The sequence below is a fragment of the Ruditapes philippinarum genome, unplaced genomic scaffold (genome assembly GCF_026571515.1).
Source record: "Ruditapes philippinarum isolate M1 unplaced genomic scaffold, ASM2657151v2 ctg2604_1_1_1_1, whole genome shotgun sequence".
Classification (NCBI taxonomy): domain Eukaryota; kingdom Metazoa; phylum Mollusca; class Bivalvia; order Venerida; family Veneridae; genus Ruditapes; species Ruditapes philippinarum.
The window spans coordinates 98,098-121,254 of NW_026857602.1; the positions used below are offsets into that span (position 1 = coordinate 98,098).

Consider the following 23,157-nt stretch of genomic DNA (forward strand, 5'->3'; position numbering starts at 1 on the left):
AGCGTGTTAGATTGCCAAATACAAAATGCATTGAATCCAGCATACGAGTAATCTAAATGCATGGCAACCAGCATACCAGTAATCTTTGCTAGAGAACGGGAAGTAACTCTATTGGACTTATTCTTCAATTTTGTAATTTCCTATTTGAGGTTATCTACCTTCTCCTTTGTTATTCTTAAATAACCACATTCGAGGCTAACCATTTCAGGACTGACTTTTCATCATTTGATAAAACCCCCGATTTGCGTAAGGAAACTTGTATAAAATATGACTTTGTAATCGCTTTTTTGTAAGAGGAATTAATTCGCCAACAGTCTTCAAGCAAACCATTGGTACGTGGATTTTGGTCCTTGACAAAATCTCTGACGTCCTTGAAAATCGTAGTTGTATGGGCGAAAAACGTTCTGCTCTAACACTGATCTCGGCTTGTAAAAGGTAGGAAGAAGAGGTACGTTGGTAGCAGAATAAGGAGAATAACATGTACTGAACAACTTTTTTCTCAGACGTTCGTTTTTCATCTCTTTCCTTTAAGATAATAAGTGCCACTTTTCTGCCTTTTTAGTTTTCTTTATGTCTTCTTCGTCACTCGCTAGATCGTTTTGTTCATACACAGATACTGTAAGCCAGCTACCTGGCGACTTGTCTGCTAGTCGGATGAGGTTATTTCGACGTCTAACCTTTTTTTTAAAAAAAAACAACTCGCAGATCTCACTCGCTTTTCTATTTTCAAGATTGTCGAAACCTGATTCAAGCATCTTAACTAAAGTCAGCAATTTGCACTTTAAATCAATTTGTACCCGTGCTCCTTTAGACTTTACGGCAATATAGACATTTTCTTTGCCATTTATGCTGAAAAAAAACTTTATAAGCACACAAAAGTCAATGTTGAAATGAATTATTATATTATTATAAAAGGAATTTTAATCAAATGAATAGAAAAAATGTCAGTAATGGATGAATGGCAACATTTATTCATAAAACTATAAACTATAATACTTCTTTAATGGCAATGTTTCAGAACACATTCCATCTACAATAAACATTGTTATTGTTCGTGATTATCAATATCAAATATCAAAGTAATACTGAGCATTATAAATTATTGAATTAAAACTGTTTTGTAATTTAAAATATCTCTTACAAATAGACTATAAAAACGCAAATGATATCGTCTGACAATCACATTAATCATGATATTTTATAATGTTTGGCACTATGCTAGTTATATTGATATATTTTAATCTCTTGACTCTCTTTTTTTTCTCACTCCATAAATGTAACCAATGATGTACCGTCAATGTATATTTCCTTTTTTCCCTCACTTGAACACGGCTGATTAATTCCGCGCATCCTCTTTCTTTCACATACGACACAGGCTTGATGTTGGAACAGAATTCTCTGACTTCTCCTTTTGGACGCATAAGGCCTGGATCCATCTTGTCCATAAAATATTGTGAATTGGGGACGTATACGGCATTGGCATCGACTTCCTTTAAATCACCTTTATAGAAATAGGGAGAATTACTGCTCCAGTCCGTTTTATTTCTATTCGCGTCTATGTGTGTAATATTATTGTACTGGCAAAAAACTTTTGTAACGTACCTAGGTCCTGTTACATCAACAGCATCTCCAACCGAAGACGCTGTATGTAAACCAGTCAAGAGTCGTTCTAGAAACGGATGTTTAGGGCGACAACCCATAAAAGCGTTATTTATCATAAAGGGTTTGTTGTACAACAAAGCACTGTGCTCAAATGGTTCTGAAGGGAATATACACGCATATTTATTTGTCGTGATGTTAAGTGAACGGAAATTTTCCATGTCAAAATCTGCGTAAAATCCTCCAAACTCGTATAAAACAGCATATCTGAGCATGTCAGATTTTTTCACACTTTTCCCAAAGGAATCGTACGCTGTTATTAAGTATGGGTGATATTTTTGAAGGAACTTACGACCAGATTCATCTGTCCAAAATCTGTATTGCCACGTCGGATTGTATTTGATGAATGATTTTATGTGGTTTATATAGTTTTCAGGAATCATTTCATTCACATACATTTGATGTAAAATGTGAGGAATACGAGGAACATTCCTGTTTGTTGATGGAAACTCTTCTTCTTCTGTTGATTGAAACAATGGTAAATCTTTGAGTGCATCTGCTCTTGAGAACACTGTAATTCAAGGAAAAATATTCATAGTAATATTTCAGATGGGAAAAGAAAATCCCCGAACCTGAACATTGGTCAATGTATATGATGCTCATTAGTCAATAAATGTTGTAATCTAAATCTTATTTTAGCGACAGTGAAATTGAGATCCATGACCCCTAACTGAACCCGAAGTAAAGTGACAACACAAGATATCATCATAACTAAATATAAAAGACATAAGTCAATAAATAAAGGTTGTATGAGCAGAAGTGTTCAAATCTATTTTTATCTGTCTCGTTAACTTGACCAACTTACCACTATTCCTCTATCAAATGTTTGTTTGTTTGTTTCATTTTACGCCTTTTTCCAACAGTATTTCAGTCATATAGGCGGGTAGTTTCCTAACCATCTTTCCTGGAGAGTTACACCAGTACTAGACTACCTTCCTCCTCTATCTAAAGTTTTAGTATAAACCAAGTTATGAACTTACCAAAAATGAAAGGTAAACATAATGGTTAGCAAAAGCATAAAAATCGGTGACCTTGACCATAGTGTCTGATTAATTTAACTTAAGTTAGACAAACCTACTTACTAAATATGAAAGACATCTGCACATAAACAAATGCAATATGAGCAAAAATGTAAAAATCTTCTCTGATCTTTATCATTGTGTGATGTGTTGATAAAATGCGGTCAAATAATTCCCCAAGAAAGCAATATTATTTATTATAAAAGGAGATCATTCAAAAACTAAGTCTTATCGCATGGTTTGGAACTTTTCCTTTGTTCTTACTAACCCATTATACTCAGTACACTTCAACGAGCATTTCAAAACTGTTTTGATATATAACAGTACAGCTTTTTTCATTGATTTATATAGGAAAAAAACTCGACTGTTATATATCGGTCGAGTTTTTTACGCACCTGTTATATATCAATGCAGTTTTTTTTCATAGAGGCTCCAATGGGGCAGTGGCAACGACCATTCACAGTAGCAAAAAAAAAAAAATGGAATAAATAAAATAAAATAAAATAAAATATAAAATAATATAGAATTGATATATAAAATAAAATAAAATAAATACAATGAAAAATATAAACAAAGATAATTAATGAAATGAAATTTACTCTCATTTAATCAAAAAAATAAAATAAAAAAAATAAATAAATAAATACCATGAAAGATATAAATAAAGATAATTAATGAAATAAAATTTACTCTCATTTAATCAAAAAGATACATCCGCTGAATGAATTATTTTTATTGAAAAAGCCTTTTAATTAATCTTGAATCAATATTGGTAACAGTTTACAATTCGCCTCTAACGTTAGATGTCTCTTGTATTATATTTTTTTTTCCGGCAGCGAAAACAACTTGAAAATACTGTCTTATTATGAATAGCTGTAATGTAGCTAACGATTTATTTATTTATTTATTTATTTCTAGTACAAAAAAGAAAACATTATGCCATTGCGATAAAACAGTTATAGTATATGAAACTCGTTAGTTACGGGGGTATAACACTGGCTAGGGCGACATCTCGGGATGTTTCTGCAAAAAAATTTTTTTTAGCAGAAACACCCCTTGATGTCGCCCCAGCCAGTTTTATATCTTCGTAACTAACTCGTTTCATGTACTATAACTATTACATATAGAACCACTTTTCTTAAACACTGCGCTTTTCAGACCTATGTCTATAAATTTGTAAAGTTTCAATGTGATATTATTTATAGTTCAGAGGTTATACTCTGGTGAAGCATTATTTCCCATTTTAAAAATATTAAGCAAATTAGAATTATCTTGTTTTTTTTTTTTTATTACACTTGATCTCACTGGCATCTCACTATTTTCGTAGTGTTAATAAAACTCAATTAATTGTTTATGTATCTGAAGCTCTTATTTTGAGATTTGTATATACAAGTATGTAATGCATAACTGAAATGGACTTGTCCGGCTTCCATATTTGGAACTGTTTATTAAATTGCGTACCCTAAGTATTTTTAAGTTTATTTTAGTTGTTAATACCATGCCTTACTACATTAAAAATATAAATACATTAGTTAAGTGATTGGGCTGCTTTTTTGTAAAGATTTTTCATGATCCAAATACAATTATGTAAATTTTCTCATTACCAAGACGAGTTTACATATGCATGTGTAATTCTTTTAATCAGTGGTATATTGTATCCTCCTTGTTAAGATGTATTTGGTTGGTATTTGTCTAACTGTTGTTTCTTCGTTTGTTTGCATAACTGTGGTTGTGTTAATGAGTAGTCTGTTTCGTAAAAAAGGTCACTGTAAGTTAGAAGGTTGTGTAAATGTGTTCACTAATATTTCACGTGCATAACACTAAAATCCCCGCAAAACATCTTCTTGCTCCCTTCGCCAGTTCCACATAGTACAATTAACTAATAACTTACTTTACAGTAGAGTTGTTTAATATTAGTTGTTACTTCATAGTAAAACTTAAACATCGTTTAATAAAAGTTTTTGTATTCTAACCCTGGTAAAAAAATAATAAATTTGTAATATCATATTCTTTTCCATAAATAAATTGAATAAAATGTGTAATTTTATTGTTTTGTAAATCAATTATTTGTAGTTTCGTTTGTGTTTTGTAGGTTCGTGTTTGCATGTCCAACAATAAAAATGAACTAAACAAAAAAGTCTTCAATCATTTATCCCCGGTTACAAATGGCTCCCCGACGGGGAATTGAACCCAGGTCCTTTGGTCGGCAGCCGGGGATACTTATCACTATACAACAGAATCAGTCCTCCTATGCATCAAAACATAAATACTTTTGAATGGTGCGACTTAAAAGTTGCGACCTTGGTTACTATGCAATTGCTTTGGGAATCCATAGTAATAAAAGTATCTGTTATAAAGTTCCTTTGATGTGGTTACTGCAGTTTGGTTTTTGCATGGAATAAATTGTGCGAAACGCGTGAACCGGTCCATTATTACAAGGATATTTTCAGTGCCACCTTTACCGGGCTTAAGCTTTAATAAGTTGATGTAAACAAATTTATTGGTTTGGTTTGGTAGTATGGATAGGTTTTAGTTTGGCCATAGAGCTTTCCGCTTGATACAGCGGTTAAATTTTTAACCCTATTGAAAATGTGTAATGTTATTGTTTTGTTAATCGGTTAATTGTAGTTTCCTTTGTACTTTGTTTGTAGGCTCGTTTTTGTATGTTCAACAATAAAAAAACTAAAAAAGTCTTCAATCATTTATCATCGGTTACACATGAATCACATTACATTGCGAAAACATATTTGCCCTATATGTACGAAAATGTTATATCAAGTACAGTCTAAGGTTTGAATTACACTTAACGCTGTGCAAATATTTGTGCACATTTATACCAGTATATTATCATAACACATAATACACTAGTAACAAAAGGGTTGAACCAGTTTTCTTACAATATCAGCAAATCTTCCCTTAAGTATGAAATTATCAAAACTATAATAAGACAGTTACAAACCAAAATAGAATGTATATGGTAGTAGGATAGTTTTGGGAAAGAAGTGTAAATGGTATTTAGTGTAACAGACAGACGTGCCAACATAAGAAAGGCTTTATGTGCTTTTTCCTTGATCTTTATGTGGCACTTTTCCCCATAAACCAAATTTACCACATAAACCGCTCGGTTTATGGGATTTCCTTCTTTTTTAACAAAAATTATGGACAGAATGAAGCTCATAGACCATGGAATGTTCGCCCGAACAGACGGGCGGACGGACTGATAGAAGGACAGATGGAGGCCTTTCCTATTATCCGCTATGCGGAAGGGGATTAATACGCCACTTTTAAGTCCATTCATGAAGAACAGTATGTAGATCTGTATTTAGGTGGGTTTTTTTTCGATAACATTCTTATTGCTAGAAGAATTCGACGACATCATTAACTTCTTGTACAATTGTTGATTACTTTCTTGTACAATTGTTGTAACACTTTTTGTTTGTTCTGATAATTTCTATTCCATTTTGAATGTTGTCCGTATGTTCCATGTGTAAACCCAACTCCACTTCTATTATTGACTGTCAATTTCATTGGCTAATGAATAATAATAATCCAGATAATAACGGCGTATAGGCGCGACGAATAGCAGTTTTTACATCAGCCAATGAAAATACTCGCAACATAAACACACATGCATAATGGACGACAATTTAAGAACATCAGTGCCAAGAGTGTGTTTTTGATTAACTCGAAACTTTGAATTACTTACTAGAAATTTCGACTTACTACCTCGAACTTTCGAGTAAGTTATCTTATTTACCCGAAATTTCAGGTTATTAACTCGGAACTTCTACCTACTAACTCGTAATTTCGACTTACGTATTAAACAGAACAATTTAATAGGATCAAATTGTCCACACAGACCGAACATACCCTTCCTAATTTATGACATTGCCTTTTTTTTTTTTTTTTGGGGGGGGGGGGGTAATCACACTTTGTTGTGTTTCTTGTGTCTAAAGCACACATACAACCATCATGTTGATACGTACAAGTCCAAAACCCACCCTATTGTAAACTGTGCAATAGTCATGTGTAAGCTTAGTTGGCGTATATACGCCAGTAAGTCTGTCACGTAACGTCATGTTACATTTTTAAAAGATGTTTGTCAATATTCTATTGTGTTGATAATAGTTTAAAAAGTAGAACTTGTTGTTTGTAACTTGTTTGGAATAATATTAAAGCATCCGATTTTACAAGAAAAGGAAATATTATTGTATAGTCAGCCCAAAAAATTTGACAAGGGCGTCAGCACACCCATTTTTTGGCCATTCTGCGGTACTTTCCTCAGATTTCCCACACGTTTAGTATAGGATCGTTTTATTCACAGGGTTGTGAAGAATATGATTAGTGAAAAGATATGTTCGAACAGGTGGGTTACAATACAAAACGCCTGAAGAACGCCTGAACGTACAAATAAAAGGAAGCATTGTGTTTTTGAGGTCAGGCGTGTGCATGCGATTGTCAAAGTTGACCACACTAATAAGTTTAAGGTTTACTTTAATAATTTGTCCAGGTACCCGGTTCTCCATCTCTATCGTACAACCACACTCCCTACTATATCTTATATTAACTAAACTCTTGGTAACTCATAAGTTATTTTGCTATCCTTTTAATGTATCTTAGTCGAAATTTCGAGTAAGTAAGTCGAAATTTCGAGATAAGTTACTCGAAATTTCAAGTTAGTAAGTCGAAATTTCGAGATAAGTAACTCGAAAATTCGAGCAATTCCAAATTTCGTGTAACTCGATATTTCGAGTAACTCGAAACTTCGAGTTAGTAAGTCGAAATTATGAGATAAGTAACTAGAAATTTCGAATGACATACTCGAAATTTCGAGTAACTAAAAACACACACCTGGCACTTATGCTCTTCCGTAACAATTTGACAGCCAATGTTAGTTATTTCTTGCAATGTTACAGGTTAAAATGAAATTTTTGTAGTAGAACTTGGGTAATGATTCGTTCATATATTAATTTCTTAAATAACTTTGATGGAATAGAGGACATTTTTTACAGTTTACACGTGTGAATGCATTTTACGAACCCGTGCAGGTAATGCGAGGCCACGACTTGTTTCCGCTGTTTATATATAGAGAGATTTTATAAAATACTGACAGATTTCCCTGTGATTTTAACATGCAAATGAAGACTATATTAGTAGCTGTGTATGCGCTATGTCACAGTCAGTGGTGAAATCAATTATTACCATGTAGGTTACAGCAAATATGAGATATTCTTGTGCAAACAATCTTTTACCGTTTTAGATTCACGGTGCATTAGCCCTGACGTTCACAAAAAAGTAATCATCTCATAAAAAGATCGAATTTGTATGAAAACATCCGTAAGATCTCGTTAAATTTGGCCTACTTCTGTTTTTCCATTGATGTACGGATGCCCAAAAAGCGAATTTTCTCATCCAAATAGAAATTGTACTTCCAATTTTGCCACAATGAGCTTGCAGATTAACTAATTAATTAACGAAATGTAGGTATTTCTCTTTTTTGTGACTTTATTTAATGCAATTTTAACTAGAATAAATAATGATAAAAAGGAGGGAATAAAAAAAGAAAAAAAGGCATTGAAAATTTTAGCACCTTTTACATGTGTCAGTGTTATAATATAAAAATGGTAACCAATTATTGGTTAACACACGCACGCGCGCGCACACACACACGCGCGTACAGACACAGACACACACGCACGCACCAACAAACACACACACACGCGCGCGCGCGCACACACACACACACACACACACACACTCACACGCACACACACGCTCACACGCACCAACGCACGCACGCACGCGCACACCCAACACACACTGTTTAAACATGTGATACTCATGATTGTAGTTTAAGCATATCATAAATTATAATGATAATGTTTTGTATATATACTATATATTATATAGTGAAGGTATAGTGATTGATCACGGATTACATGTATATTGATTTTAAACTTCAAATATGAATAAGTGCAAAAAGTAATAGAAAGAGCACCGAAACACGAGGCTATCTGATTTGTACGAGGGGGCGTAGCCCCAGAGTATAGATCAGATTGCCGAGTGTTTTGGTGTTCATTCTCTTTTGTATCATAGTCAAACATGACAGCACGTTCCCTGTTGTCATAATATGAAAACAAAGAAGAAATTAACCAATGAACAAGCATTTGAATATGATATTTCTGCCCCTTTCCCTTTCTCTGCCGTCACAATAAGTAAACCCCAGCAAAAATGAACCTATCAACGGGCATTATCTGGAGTGCGGGTAACTGATACCTGCACTCCAGTTACCGCACTGTGCATGTATATGTATACGATTTAAATCTGACACTTTTTCAACAGAAAGGTCCCCAAACTATGATACAAAAGAGAAAGAACATCAAAACACTCGGCAATCAGATTAATACTCGGGAGCTACGCCCCCTCATACAAATCTCGTTTTTCGATGTTCTTTCTATAACATACTGTAACAGTTCATTCCAAATAGATTATGTTCAGTATGTTAAAGATTTCTAGTGTCTGCAATTTGAAATTTCTATTACTTTCTTATGACAACGAAATTTGGGCATATGATATTTTCCTTTCAGCGATTTTCCATCATTGTCTGAAAATGATTTTCTAGGTCTGGGTCACGGACAAAGAACTCTATTTCATCGATTGCTTACACTGGTCTACGTTTAGCACTTTCGTACTCATTGTAGAAGATCTTTCCGTCCAGCGCCCAATATGTTTCTCTTTGCGGAGTTCTGATAGTTGCACAATGCGTGAGGTCTTCAGTAATGAATATATACATTATATAATTTATCAGGTGTTTTACATTGTTTGAGTGTCATTTTATTACAATTGAAGATTAGATTATTGGTTGTGTATGAATTGAATTTAACAGGAACATGTCATTTCTTGAAGCAATATTGTTCAGATTTATCACCCTTTGAACTTAGAATTTTCTTTAAGAAATATCATAATTTCTTTACTTTTTAAGGTATATTCTTCAAACTTAAAATATATATTTCTTATCACACATGTTGTGTGACAAGGTCCATAACTCTAGTATGACTATTTCCAGAATTATTCTCTCTTGAACTAACAACTATAACTGCTTGTCATAAGAAGTAATATATTTAAATTGTATTTGATTTTTCTTTCATAGTTTTCTCTTTCTACTGCGTCCATTTTTTAATAAGTCGAGCTTCGTTGTCTCCTGTGACAGCTCTTGTTACGTGTAAGTTCTCAATGTTTCCATTTTTTCCTAGATAGCTTTTTTTAAAGACAGCTTTTGATTGCTTTATTTGTGATTTTTTGTTTTGCTTATCTTCCCAGCATGACTCAAGCTAGCTCATATATGAGTTAAACTGTTGACTTATGATTCCCTCTGCCTTTGTGTATTTGTTTGATAACCAATATTGTTTCATATTTTAAATTAGCTCAAAACTGTTTTTTTAGTATTAATTAATCAATTAATTAATTAATTAATTAATTGATTGATTGATTGATTGATTGATTGATTGATTTATTTATTTATCTATTTATATATCTATCTATTCATTAATTATTATAATTTATATTATAATTTGTTAAACTTTAAGTAAAATGTTTTAGATACCTGAAAATGTAAGCATGATCAAATATATAAGATTCTGATGTAGAAATAAGTAAACTATCATTTTAGTTTTTTAAGCATCTGATTCATTTTTATAAAAAAAATTATTTAAAAAAGGTCTGTATTATGTATACATTATGCCTAATCAATTTTTAGTGCAGCTGTTTTATCTTTGTTGATATTATACTTCATGTTATATACAGTCGGTTCTTTCGTTAGAGCTTATGTTGTACTGTTGTAAACTTGCCGACTTGAAATAAAACTTATCTTATTGAAAGGTCTACATCCTTAGTTAGCACTGGCAGTATAGAGTCAGACAATGCTTCAATCACTGGTGTTCTTGATACTGCTGATTGGATTATTGATGCTCTAACAGGTACTGTGATTGATTTCTTTTCGGTACCTAGAAGGTATGTACGATAGAGAATTCGGAGTTCTTCTTGGGCTTCTTAGCCCTGATCAATTAAGAACACCACAAATCAATAAAACTCCCTTCAAAACAATGATATTCTCTCCTCTTAAAAAATATTAAACGCTACACTCTACAAGTGTGCCTTCCCAAAACTGAAGTAAATTTCTCCCAAAAACTCGCATGATCCTAAAATAATTGCCTGCTTAACAATTTGTCATTTACGTGTAGAAATTTGATACAAAGTGTGCAACAGCTCTAAAAATAACTGTTCCCGCTATACCTCAACAGGTCTAAAAAAATTTGGATACAAAAGAACGTTATGAAATCTTTCTTTTGTGATCTTGCCAGACAGATCCGGTCATGTAAAACACGTGAATAAAAGACCTTTCAACGCCCGGACAAAGAAAACAGAAATTAAAAATGAATAAAAAAGAAAAATACAAACATTTTTATATGACTGTCATAAAAAATTTGGACACAAAGTTTTAATCAGGATAATGTTTATAGAATGCACTAGGTAATAATTTTAAATTTTTGAATAAAATAATGGACAGCACATCAAAGTAAAGACACATATAAGATTTATTTCATTGTGTAATTTTGTACAGTTATTATAATAAAAGCGGTTCTTTTGGCATTAAAAAATTTCACAGTACGACAAAAATGGACGCTTCAATTTCATTTTTATGAAAATATAACAGTTATTATATCATTACAATTTTGAATCACAAATCCAGAACATCTTAAACGTTCTAGAAAATTCAAAGAACCAAAATCGAAAAAATATAACAAAAATATGTCCGTTTAAAACGCCTTTGTCACCCAAATTACATTTGATATACGCTTTGCATTGGAAACCGCAGCCACTACCCACATTTAATTATCCGTTGATTTATAATTTAAAATCAATGCGGTTTCAACAATATTTGGAATGATCATATTTTTCCCGGTACCAAATGGTTGTAAGACAAAAGCTAAAAGATCTTTTCTTAAATGAATGGTATTCAAGGATAAATGAATCGAGCAATACTTCTTTTTACAAAATTTTTAAAAAGTCTTTTGGAATTGAACCTTATCTCTCGTACTCCCACTGCAATGATTTTGATTTTTAATTTTATCAAATTCAGAACAAAAAAAAAACATAGATTACCATTAAAACTGGACAAATATACCTATTAAAGATCCTGTATGTTTTGTGATTGATATTGTAACTGTGTGTATCATTTTTTTTTTTTTAATGCGTTTATTTAAGGTCGCCGCCGGAAAGCCCATATGGGCGACCGTACACTCAAGTCGGGTCATCCAAGAGCGTCCCGCCGAGATTTTTCGTCGATTTTTTTCCAGCTTTATTGGTGGAGGAAGACCCCAGGTGCCCCTCCGGGCATTATTTCAGGCACGAGCGGACACCTGGGTAGAACCACCGACCTTCCGTAAGCCAGCTGGATGGCTTCCTCACATGAAAGATTTCGACCCGAGTGAGGATCGAACCCACAGTGTATCACACACTTGCAAAATATTATATATGTATATAATTATGCAAATAAAACAATTTTCAAACATCCAAGAATATGTAAAATGTGTACTGCAAATATTTGTGCACATTATATTTAATCAATAAGTTACATGCATTCATTTCTTATTGGAAAATTTGACTTGGAATTTATAGAAAATAAATTTCTAATTACCTCCCTTTATTTACGCAAAATGTTAAATTTGGTAATATCTTTATAGATAATGCTTATTTGAACTTACAAGATTGACAAATCTTAATTTGAGCGTCATATTTATGAAATAAAACCATGAAAAAAATGTGTTACAGGATCTTTAATGAAAGAATGTGTATTTTTTGTAGAAATATAATCGGTGATGAGTTTCATTATCTTTTTGAATGTAATAAATTTTCTAATGAAAGAAGACAATATATAAAACCTTATTTTTTATAAATGTCCTAATAGGTATGAATTAGAACAACTTTTTTTCAGTGAAAAATTCACCAGAATTCTATAAACTATGCAAATTCTTAATGATAATTAGAAAGAAATGTAAGAATGTTATTACATATTTATGTTTGCATTTTAAAGTCAGTTGTGATTTTGTAATGTACTGAGATATGATTTTGTTTAACTGATATTCACTTACCACTTTCTAACTACACGTTAAAGGTCCTTTATGCCTAAGATAAACTTTTATTTTCATTTCTCAAAAGCTTAACATTTTGCTGTACTTTTATAGTGTTAAAAGATTAATCACTGGCTGAATCTTTTTTATTCATCTGTTGCTTTCAAAAATAAATACAATTGTAGTGAATTAGTATTTTGTATGGAAGTTAAAATACTGCCTCCTTTCCTTATTACAATGAAATTTTACAGGATTGTTATCCATCACTGGTTTGTTTATAGCAGAAAATAACCTGTGCATGTTCGAAGAGGGTACCGTTTGAGCAGATTTCGCAAAGAGGGTACCGATATGGATATGCACCGTGTAGTTGGGCTTCCCTCAAGAGGCGGCTAAGTAAAATTGTATCATTATATACCATGTATCGTATATAACCGGGATATCCTTCACACCCATGCACCCAAAATGTATGATCTTTTATGCATAAAAATCAACCGATTTCTACCGATCTCTTCTACAGATTTGCACGAAAGAAGTTCGACAATATATTTTTGTAATCAATTACAGCAAAAGTTGTTGCAAAATTTCCACTAGGACTCCAACTTTGAAAAATATATGCAGTATTTTTCCGAAATATGGAAATTGCTGTACGTCACGTGATGCTACATTGGATTTAATAGAGAAAGGAACAAGGTCGTTAAACGGCATGAACCTTACGGTGACTCATATATCTTATTAAAGACTTACTTTCTATCGTCATATCATTGTCATAGAACTTTATACGTTTCTATGACAAAAACTGATACCTTTTAGAAAATTGAAATACCCGCTGAAACATAAAGACGACACCCACCTCATTAAATTTAGATAAAGGTAGTGCATACTACGAAAACCATGTACAATGTACATGCATGCCGATAGCATATTTACTTAATGTTCTCTAAAACTGCCAGGAATAATGTATATATGACGAAATCATGATTCAAAGCGTATTTTTTATCCTATACGTATGTTTACAGTCATTTCAATAAAATATAAAAAAAACACACACACAAAAAGACCAAAACAAACACAAAAAAAAACACAAGAAACGGAAGTAAGAAAAATATCTTTGAACTGAAAAACACGATCAAAACCAACATTATATAACCAAATTTTTGTGCAAATGATTAGCGTACTATGCTTCATAATGATTTACACACTTATTGTCTAATAAAATAAGCTTAAACGCGCCGTGATTAAGCATAAAAACACACTGGCAGTAACAAAAGTTATCATAAGAACTCCAGGACATATTTTGAGTTATCGCAAGAACTCCGTAACATTTGAAAAATCGGGAATAAATATATTAGCCCGGGCTTTATGTTTGCAATTCTCCATAATAATTACGTAATTAAGTATAGCAACGAAGAAGATCACAAATGAAAAGGTCAATATGTACGAATTAACAAGTAATTTGGTAATTTTTCTCAAAACTTGCAGATTTTTTTAAAAAGGCGACAAAATATGGACTAAAAGATTTTTTCTGAAACAAAATACGATATATAGGGCAAGCTTAATTATCAAAGTTTAATTTAGCACCTCAAACTCCCCACTTAAAGATAACCATTTTTTAGACGAATTCTCCAGGTATATAGAAAAGTTTTCCACAGAAATCCGCAACATTTTCCAGGAACTCCGTGACAGTTATCATAAGAACTCCAAACAAGTTATCATAAGAACTCCATCCTTCGTGTAAACCCCCCCCCCCCGGTGATACTATCTTTGCAGCGTGAAAAATATTTTTTATGAAAAATGTTCAAATTTCGTTGTTTCGTGACTAGAAAGTTTTTATTTTGCTTATATTTAAGTGAAGGCGTAAAATAAGTAATTGTATTCAGTGGCATAGATAATGTCATTTGTAATTAAAGTACGATGTCAAAATCTCGCTTTACGCGCGTAACATAAACTTACAAGTTTCATGACCCTGCCCCTTGTTCAAATACTGTTGATGCTGCACGCGTTACAAGTTGACTATTTCCGATTTGACTAAGTCAAGGGCAATAACTCTTGCATGACTGCCCATACTCTTGCATGACTGCCCGAATCGACGAGCGTGACATGACACTATTTATCTATGGAGGAACATTAAAGATTCCGGAACGGACGGATGCACGTACTCAGGCACAGATGCACGGACAAGTAAAAATTTTAAATCCCCCTTCCCCTAGAGCTGGGACATAAAAATTCCATATAATATCTTCAAGTCAATAAATATTAATGCCAAAAGTACCGGTATTTAGCACAGTCATATCTTCGACTAGCACAGTCATATTTTCGACAAAGCCAATCAATGTGTATTGACACAGTAGTCATTTTACTGGTAAAATGATAAGCAAGGCGGCGTGAACTTAAAAAACACATTGCTGATTTACGATGATAATGTTTCATTGATGATAATAATGATGTTGTTGTTGACGATGATGGTGATGATGATGATGATTAACGTTGATGAAGGTATGTTAAGACGACGATGATAATGTAAGTTTACTGTGTTGTGTAAAATGTGTAACATTTACTGCCAAATTGCAAACATAAAGACAGCTGTGATTAATTCAGTCTAACATGTCCCACATGTGTGAGATATGCGTTCCGCTGACAAGGCTTTATCATCCATTCTATTCTATTTGCTAAATAACAATGTAACTTTTATATCATAAATATAATGCTCAAATGAAGATTTATCAATAGTGTAAGTTCCAAAAAAATATTACCGATATTACCGAATTTACATTTCATGTTAATAAAGGGTAATTAGAAATTTATTTTTTATTAAATCGAAGTCAAATTTTTCAATAAGAAATAAATGCATATAATTAAATTATAATATATTAGCAGGGTCTCTACACTCACAGAGCGAACACTTTTCCACAACGCGCATAGAAAATGAGTGACTGATTAGCTGACGATAAATAGTATGCTTTCATATTAGAATTATCGACACCCCTATTTGTCAATATTGATGTAAACGGATAATGAAAGGAATAGCGAATTCAAGCTTCTGGGACACTTGTTACCTATTAAAAGTATGGTGGCGCCATAGCAGTAATTTTATGTTAGGTGAATTGCAAAAAAAAAATACAAAACTTTAAAATAAATATTTAAAGTTCTTCAGAACAAACTAATTTCCTAGTTTCTAAAAGTAAACAAACGGATAGATTGAAAAGTTTAGATGTTTTATTACAAACCAATACCATTTCGTTTTGTCCAATGTGTACAGCTTTACTTTTGCTATTTATCGGTGAAACATGTTTACGCATGATTTAATTTTAGACTGGTTCCACGATATCAAAATTCGGTAAAAATACAGACAGTTGACAGTCTATTATTTGTATGACCAATGTCCTTCCAATTTGATGGATATTGTAAATAATGATGTTTGCAACAAAGCAAGAAATCTTAAATAGGTCCTGAAGTGTAAAACTGAAAATGTAAAATGATTTATATTCTTTCATTTTTATTGACGACTCGCAAAGTTAATCGTATCATTTCGTAGTAAATCATACGACTTTAACAAAGTCCTAAAAGACTCGGCTGCCTTGAGCCGAAAAGGTGAGGTTTTACGCAATCATAAAATTGCTTTGAAGCGAAAGCTAGAGGCTCGTATAATATGATTTTATTCAAATCGTTAAAAAAAATTAGTATTAAACCTTCACTCAACCTAACAATTGAATTAATTGTTTACCAAAGTATTTTAGATTAAAAATCTTACTTTAGGGTTTTTGTTTATCGGATTTTAGGTTTCTTTTGTTATTTCCAAAGGTCGGGTATTTCGTATCAACAATATGTTGTTATTTTAAAACTTACTATTGAAAATTGATTTGATTAAACTTGTATTACTTAAATGTTTTTCTTTGTGATAAAACGACATCCACAATAATATAAATGAAAGAATATACGATGGTAAAAATGAACTGAGACGGAAAAAAAAGAGAACGACATAAATTGTTTTATTTGTAGTTCTTAACTGTAAATGATTAACTTCAGGCTGTACATTTTATTTCTATTTAAAATACTTTGTATGTAATATTTCAAAAAAATTAGAGGTTAAATTCAATAATAGGCTCAATATCACTTATAATCCTTATGATTCTATTTAAGTGTTTCCAAACATACGCAATGCAAATAACCAGTTTTAGTTCGGCCGAGTATCTTTTTTTATGGATACTTGTTGTTGTTGTTGTTTTTGTTTTTGTTTTTTTTTGTTGTTTTTTTTTTGCCAAGCGGAAAAGCTTCAAAGCAAAAAGCAATTTTGATTAAATTATGATAGAAAAACTGCCCAAACAAAAATCTAGTAGATACAGAATATGTGAGTAGCAGCTGATATTTATAGATTTTAATAATAATTTGACAATGTCTAATATTTTCAAGAAATCACAATTTAAGTCAACAATTTCAGATTTCACGTGTGTTACGACTAGAGCCAGCATGCCTGTGTGTCAGTTATAACTTTCAGAACTATACTGCTAATATTTATCTCTTTGAGATTACTTATCGTGCTTTTACTCATTATGATACAAACTTTTTATGCTCTTTTGTTTTTGTTCCGAGAATGCTCATATGTACTTTGTCAAAAGGATTTTTAGTCTGTCAACAGAGTTGAATAAATTTCACTATTTTCAGTTATAGAACAAGATCTAAATTATCCATGAAGTATAGCGAATCAGAAACGTAAACAGCAGTTTGTCGGTCTCTTTTAACTCTCATTTATTGATATATAGAGAATTACTGCTCCGTTGTTTTCCTTTAACTTGGGAAGACCCGTGGTTCATTCTGGTAGGCATGAAGTTGGCGGCCAGCGACCCGGCGGTTGACGGTGTGAAGTTGACGGCCGGGCGGCCCAGCGGCTGGCGACATGAATGACATTTCTGCAACATTAAAATTTTGGCCGCCAGCCGCTGGGCCGCTGGGCCGCCAACTTTAGGCCGCCAGCCGCTGGGCCGCCAACGCTTGGGCCGCTGGCCGGAACTTCGCGCCGCCAGGCAGCCAACTTCACACTACTGATTATTTTGTATAAATGACCTCACATGATTAATGTACATTTCCGGAATCATGTCGTCCGCGTACATTTGGTGTATTATATGAGGAATGTTTTCTTTAAATTATACTTTACTAATTTTTTAAAAAGTACAATCGTAAGTTTGTAAAGAAATAAGTTTTAATAGTGTCTGCACATGATATTTTATTAAAAACGTTGGGAAAATTGCCATATAAATTTAATCGACATTATCTCGTTTACAAATCGTTTCCATTGTTTAAATGCGTGTATTTTACAAGACCGGGTCCTACATGATATCCAATGACATAACACATGTTAGGTTAAAAATAGGTAAATACATGTACATCGTATTTGAACTTGTTAATACACATTGAAGCGCACGCTAGCCTGGGTTCCAGTCTGACAATTTTTCTTTATGTGCTTCTGTTCGGCAAATGATTTACGTTATTATAAAGCTGATGTGCGAGGCCTTAGACAATAAAGATTATGGTTGGACAAGAGAGACAGCCAGATCTATCTAAAAAGGACACAAAACAGGTCAGAAGGTAATGATCAAAGTACTTATAACAAAAATAAGTTTGAAGCTTTCTGACTAGGGAAGCTGGCATTACGTCTTAAGTTCTGAACATTTGATTATTAACATACCTTCCAGATATTGCTTTCTAAATTCATTAGTCATGTTTTTATTTAAATAGAAATAAGTTTGAGAAAAATTACATTTGTCCAAGTTTTAAATATTTTTGTAGGGTTTATAGTAAACTTTTAAATCAGAAGGCCAACTAATTGTTAAGTGTAGGTTTCGACAAAACTTTGATACAATGTATATACATGTGTTGTTTACACAAGTAGTTAAAGGACTGATGAAAAGAAAGAGAATAACTACTTGAAAACCCTATGTAAAATAATTATTTTGGTTAAAGTTAATAAGTGGTTCTGTTATAACAGGATGAGTATTACTGCCGTCAACTAGAGTCTCAGCATGCACTCTATCCCCTCCCTCAGCATGCACTCTATCCCCTCCCTCAGCATGCACTTTATCCCCTCCCTCAGATGATGCTGTTTGAGTTTCATCACTATAATGATGACATTATGATTTTTGATATAGATTTCCCCTTAGATAATGTCATTCAGGCAAATACTGATAGATATTGCAGATGCTGCAAGTTTCCTACTTACTTTGTAGTCAATAAAATCTAATATGAGGAAATATCCTGAACAAATTTTGATAATTTGAATAACTTTGTTGCAAAATGGTCTTATACAAAAATATCCATATTAAATTGTTTATATTTAACTTTTACTGGACTTAAAATATAAAAAACGCCTTGGTATGATGTAGTGGCTATATTGATAGAATTTTCTTATTATTACACTATAATCTATTTTAATAAAGTTGAAAAGCAATTACACACAGGTGTGTATACAAATGTAATATATATATATTTTTTTTGTAAAGATTAGGTTTACTAATAATTCATTGTTTGTTGTGTCTGTTCTATTATAGGAAGTCGTAAATAACATTATTTGTCAGTATAACACCATATTTTAGTTGACTGCTAATAAATTTGTAGCAAGATTATATCAAGGCGCAGGACGTGAAGTGGTTGCACACTTGGTCCAAGCGAGAAAATTGATTGCAAACTTGACAAAATGGCTACGGAGTAATAAATACTCGCTCGTATTTTCTTCAGGTAAGTGGGTTTATGTTGATATTTTCTTTAATATATACATTCCTTAAGGTAGTATTTATGACACACTCGGTTTTAGGTTTTACCTTCCTTACTTCTGATTTGTCGAAGTTATTGAAGATATAAAATGGCTAGACCTATCTTTTGGTGAACTAATTATTCCTAATATTACAGTATTTTTGGTATTTAGTGCCATAATAATCAAATACAAAACGCTTAAATTTGTAGATTCTGGTTGTAATTTTAAGTAAATTCCGTGAAATGTTAGGGAAGTACATTTTGTATCACTTAATTTATTTTATTTGAATATTATAAGTTACGTATCCGTGTTAAAAATATCTAAGGATTATTTGTTTTGTATTAGTGCGAGATTAAGAGTTGGTAAATGTTGAAGTTTTCAAGTGAGGTATAGCCCGGGCACTGCTGGCAAGCGGATGAAATAAATATTCATTTTTTTTTTGGTCCAGATTTTTATAGTACACAACAGCAGGTGTCACTTGCCGCAGCTGTCAGAAAAGTTGTCCAGTACTTCACTTCAGTGTTATTATATTTTTCTGGTCCTTCCCAGCACTTAAAGTGTCGAAAATTGAGTACCGCTAAAGCCGGTGGGACGTGAGAAATTTTGCACTTTTTCATTATCTCTCATGTACAGACTCAATCAAACCGAGTCTGCAATTTTCATGTTATTGTTTTGTTATTCTTCAAAAGCTGAAAGTTTTATTTATAATGCCATGTTTTTCAACTGAAGTATTCATTAATTTCGTTTCTAATTTTTGTTTTTCTTCTTCTTGCAACTTTGGTTAAGCAATTTTGATAACTTATCATTATATTCCATAATGCTTTTTCATTAATGAATTGAGAAATACGCATATGTATAACGGTTGTGAAACTAGAAAAAATATAATTACAAAGATATACAATGCAGAGCAGCATTCCGAGAAAGCCGATAAAATCAAGTCACACTGGACAATCACAAAGGCATTCAGTAGGGTACTCAACAAAAAGAAGGAGGGGTATGAAGTGGTCGTACCAAGAATGATAACAATCGACAGCTGAATTAAAAAAACCGAAACATGTCAAAGCCATATAAAACATTTTATAAAGCGAAAATGAAAAGTGAAATAAGTTAATAACACAGTAAGGAAATATCTATGACTCATAAATATGATCTTCGCTGAACCCTTTCGCATTTTATAGTTTACTCAAAAATAAAAATGCTTGAAGTACAAGTTTGCAAATAAAATGCGCTTGAACAAGATATTTTTGCGTATTAAAACCTTATTTGGAACGTGCAAATTCAAACATTTACACATTACCAATTTGAATTTGGCCCGTTGGTAGTCTTCAAAGAGGGTAGTTAGTGTGTATATGATTAATACCGAAAGTTGTTGCTAGTATAATAATTGGGTATAATTGAGTAGAATATAACTTGTCTTTTCCACATTTCATAAAGATATAAATATAAACATGTATACATTTTAAACTTATATATTTAATCAAATACATTGGAATCCCTACTTAAGACCAACTCAGATTTAAGACCACCCCGCTATTTAGACCATTTTTTAAAAGAACGGAGTTTTTTGTTCTCTATGACAATAGCTTTATGCTCCAGAATTAAGACCTACCCGGTTACCGAAGACTTTGATTTATTATTTATTTGAACTCACTATTGAGAAGTAAACACCTACCAAAATCATATATTTGTAGTTATTATCTGCTTGAATGCTCTTAGGCATGACACTTAACATAACAAGGTGTCAAAAATGTTTTTATAAGGTTATTGTATGAAATATGGTGTGAAAGTAAATTTTAGAGTTAATGTGGTTTAATAGTGCTTTCAGCAAATTTATTTTGCAAAGAATAAATTTCTTATATGATAGGTGAAATATGTACATATATGATAATTAATTTTGAAATAAGACCAATGAGAATTAAATATTAAATTATTTCAGAAAAATGTTTTGCTCCCATCTGATTAAATATTATAACATATATTGTATTTGTAGGTTAAGATACTTATTGTTTGTTCATACAAAATGACTTAAATAGACCATAGTCATAAAGTATGTAAGCAATGATAATATCCACAATTAAGACCATCCCGCAATTAAGACTACTTTGGTCCAGTCCCAAGGGCAGTCTTAATTGAGGGCTTTTAAAAACACACAAAAAAACACACACAAAAAAACAACAACAAAAACATAACAAAAAACGCTGAAATAATATTTCCTATTTTATATATCAGACTAGGTCTTCTTTTATAGCATTTTATTTTACATTCTGTATATTTCTTTAAAAACTATCAATAATATGTTATAGTTATATTACCTTTATCCAGCGGAATTTCTTGTGTCAAATCCCTGAAAACCCATACTCCTATTATAAATAAGACGAAACAAAGTATGTTTATATCCTTCCTGAAACTGCAATATCTACGCAAGGACATCCCCTCAGTGTGAATAAATATTAAAGTAATTTAGTATAAACATGCAGGTCATCAAAGTTTTTATTGTATGATAGTTTGTAGACCGTACTATCGTAATGTGTCACAGTTAAATCGTATACATGCACCGGCACTTGCGTTACTGCACTGTCTGTCGGGTATATAAAAAAAAGAGTATGCTCGGTGATTGGCTAATTTTCAGCAGTTAGCGAAAAGTTTAAATGAATCAAGTTACCTTGTGGAATAATAATTCAATTATCATAAGCAGACTAGACTTTTTTTTTTTAAATCAGACACACTTTTAAACATAACGCAAAGTTGTAAAGTAAAACCCAGCTATAAAAAAAGATCATTCGCTTGTAGAAATAAAAATAGTTTTTGTTTTATATCAGAAATGAAAAAGGGTCTTTGTTTCTTTAAAAATGAATTATAGTCTGTAAAATGAAGAAAATTATCCCCCCCCCCCCAAAAAAAAAAGAGTAGTATTTATGAAGTTATTGAAATAAACAAAGGCTCTGATACATTGTGGGAGATTATATAAGGGATAATTAGAAATCAAACTATAAAATATGCTGCCAAAAAAGAAAAGACTTTTATGGAAAACGAAGAAACACTTAAAAAAAATAGAAATTTTGAAAGATAAAATAAACACAGAAAAAAATAATCGTAATGATATTAAATTTAATCTAGGCATAACAAAAATAGAGCAAATTAACGATTTAAAGATAAATGGATGCAATGTATTAAACATGGAAGGAAATTAAAAAAACAACAGTAAATACTTCTCTAGTACAGAAAAAATGCAGAGAAAAAAATCTAGATTATCAAGGCAGAAAAGGCATACTATGTAGAGCAAAAAAAAAATCAAAATATGAATTCTTAAACCAAAATAAAACAAGTATCAGAAGTTGAAAAAAATATATATAGAAGGACGTCTTACTGAGTATGAATGCTATCCGTTAGCGAAAAATTATTGTAAATGTGTTTAAGAAAGGTATTAACTCTATAATAAATAACGCATAGACTGTTTTTTTAACAGATACATTGGAGAAAATATAGTATTGTTATTTGAAAATATTGAATACTTACAAATTAAAAATGAACCAGGTTTATTACTTTTGGCTGAATTCGTAGTATAGATGACGAATTTATATTTCAATGTTTACAGAATATTAATTTT

General features: G+C 32.0%; 1 protein-coding gene across 1 annotated transcript; it reads right to left on the bottom strand.

Moving 5' to 3' along the window:
• Positions 1–951: 951 nt before the first annotated feature.
• Positions 952–22,136, bottom strand: LOC132750287 (uncharacterized). The gene is made up of 2 exons (XM_060740237.1): positions 21,863–22,136; positions 952–2,170 (listed from the first exon to the last, which is right to left on the bottom strand). The coding sequence occupies exons 1-2, from the start codon at positions 21,978–21,980 to the stop codon at positions 1,185–1,187; spliced, it is 1,104 nt and encodes a 367-aa protein (XP_060596220.1). The 5' UTR covers positions 21,981–22,136; the 3' UTR covers positions 952–1,184.
• Positions 22,137–23,157: the final 1,021 nt, after the last annotated feature.

Excerpts from the sequence above, each read along its gene's own strand:
- LOC132750287 (XM_060740237.1), bottom strand. The coding sequence starts at position 21,980 with ATGTCCTTGCGTAGATATTGCAGTTTCAGGAAGGATATAAACATACTT. Across the intron at positions 2,171-21,862 it reads AGAAATTCCGCTGGATAAAG|TGTTCTCAAGAGCAGATGCA; the intron begins GTAATATAACTA and ends CTTGAATTACAG.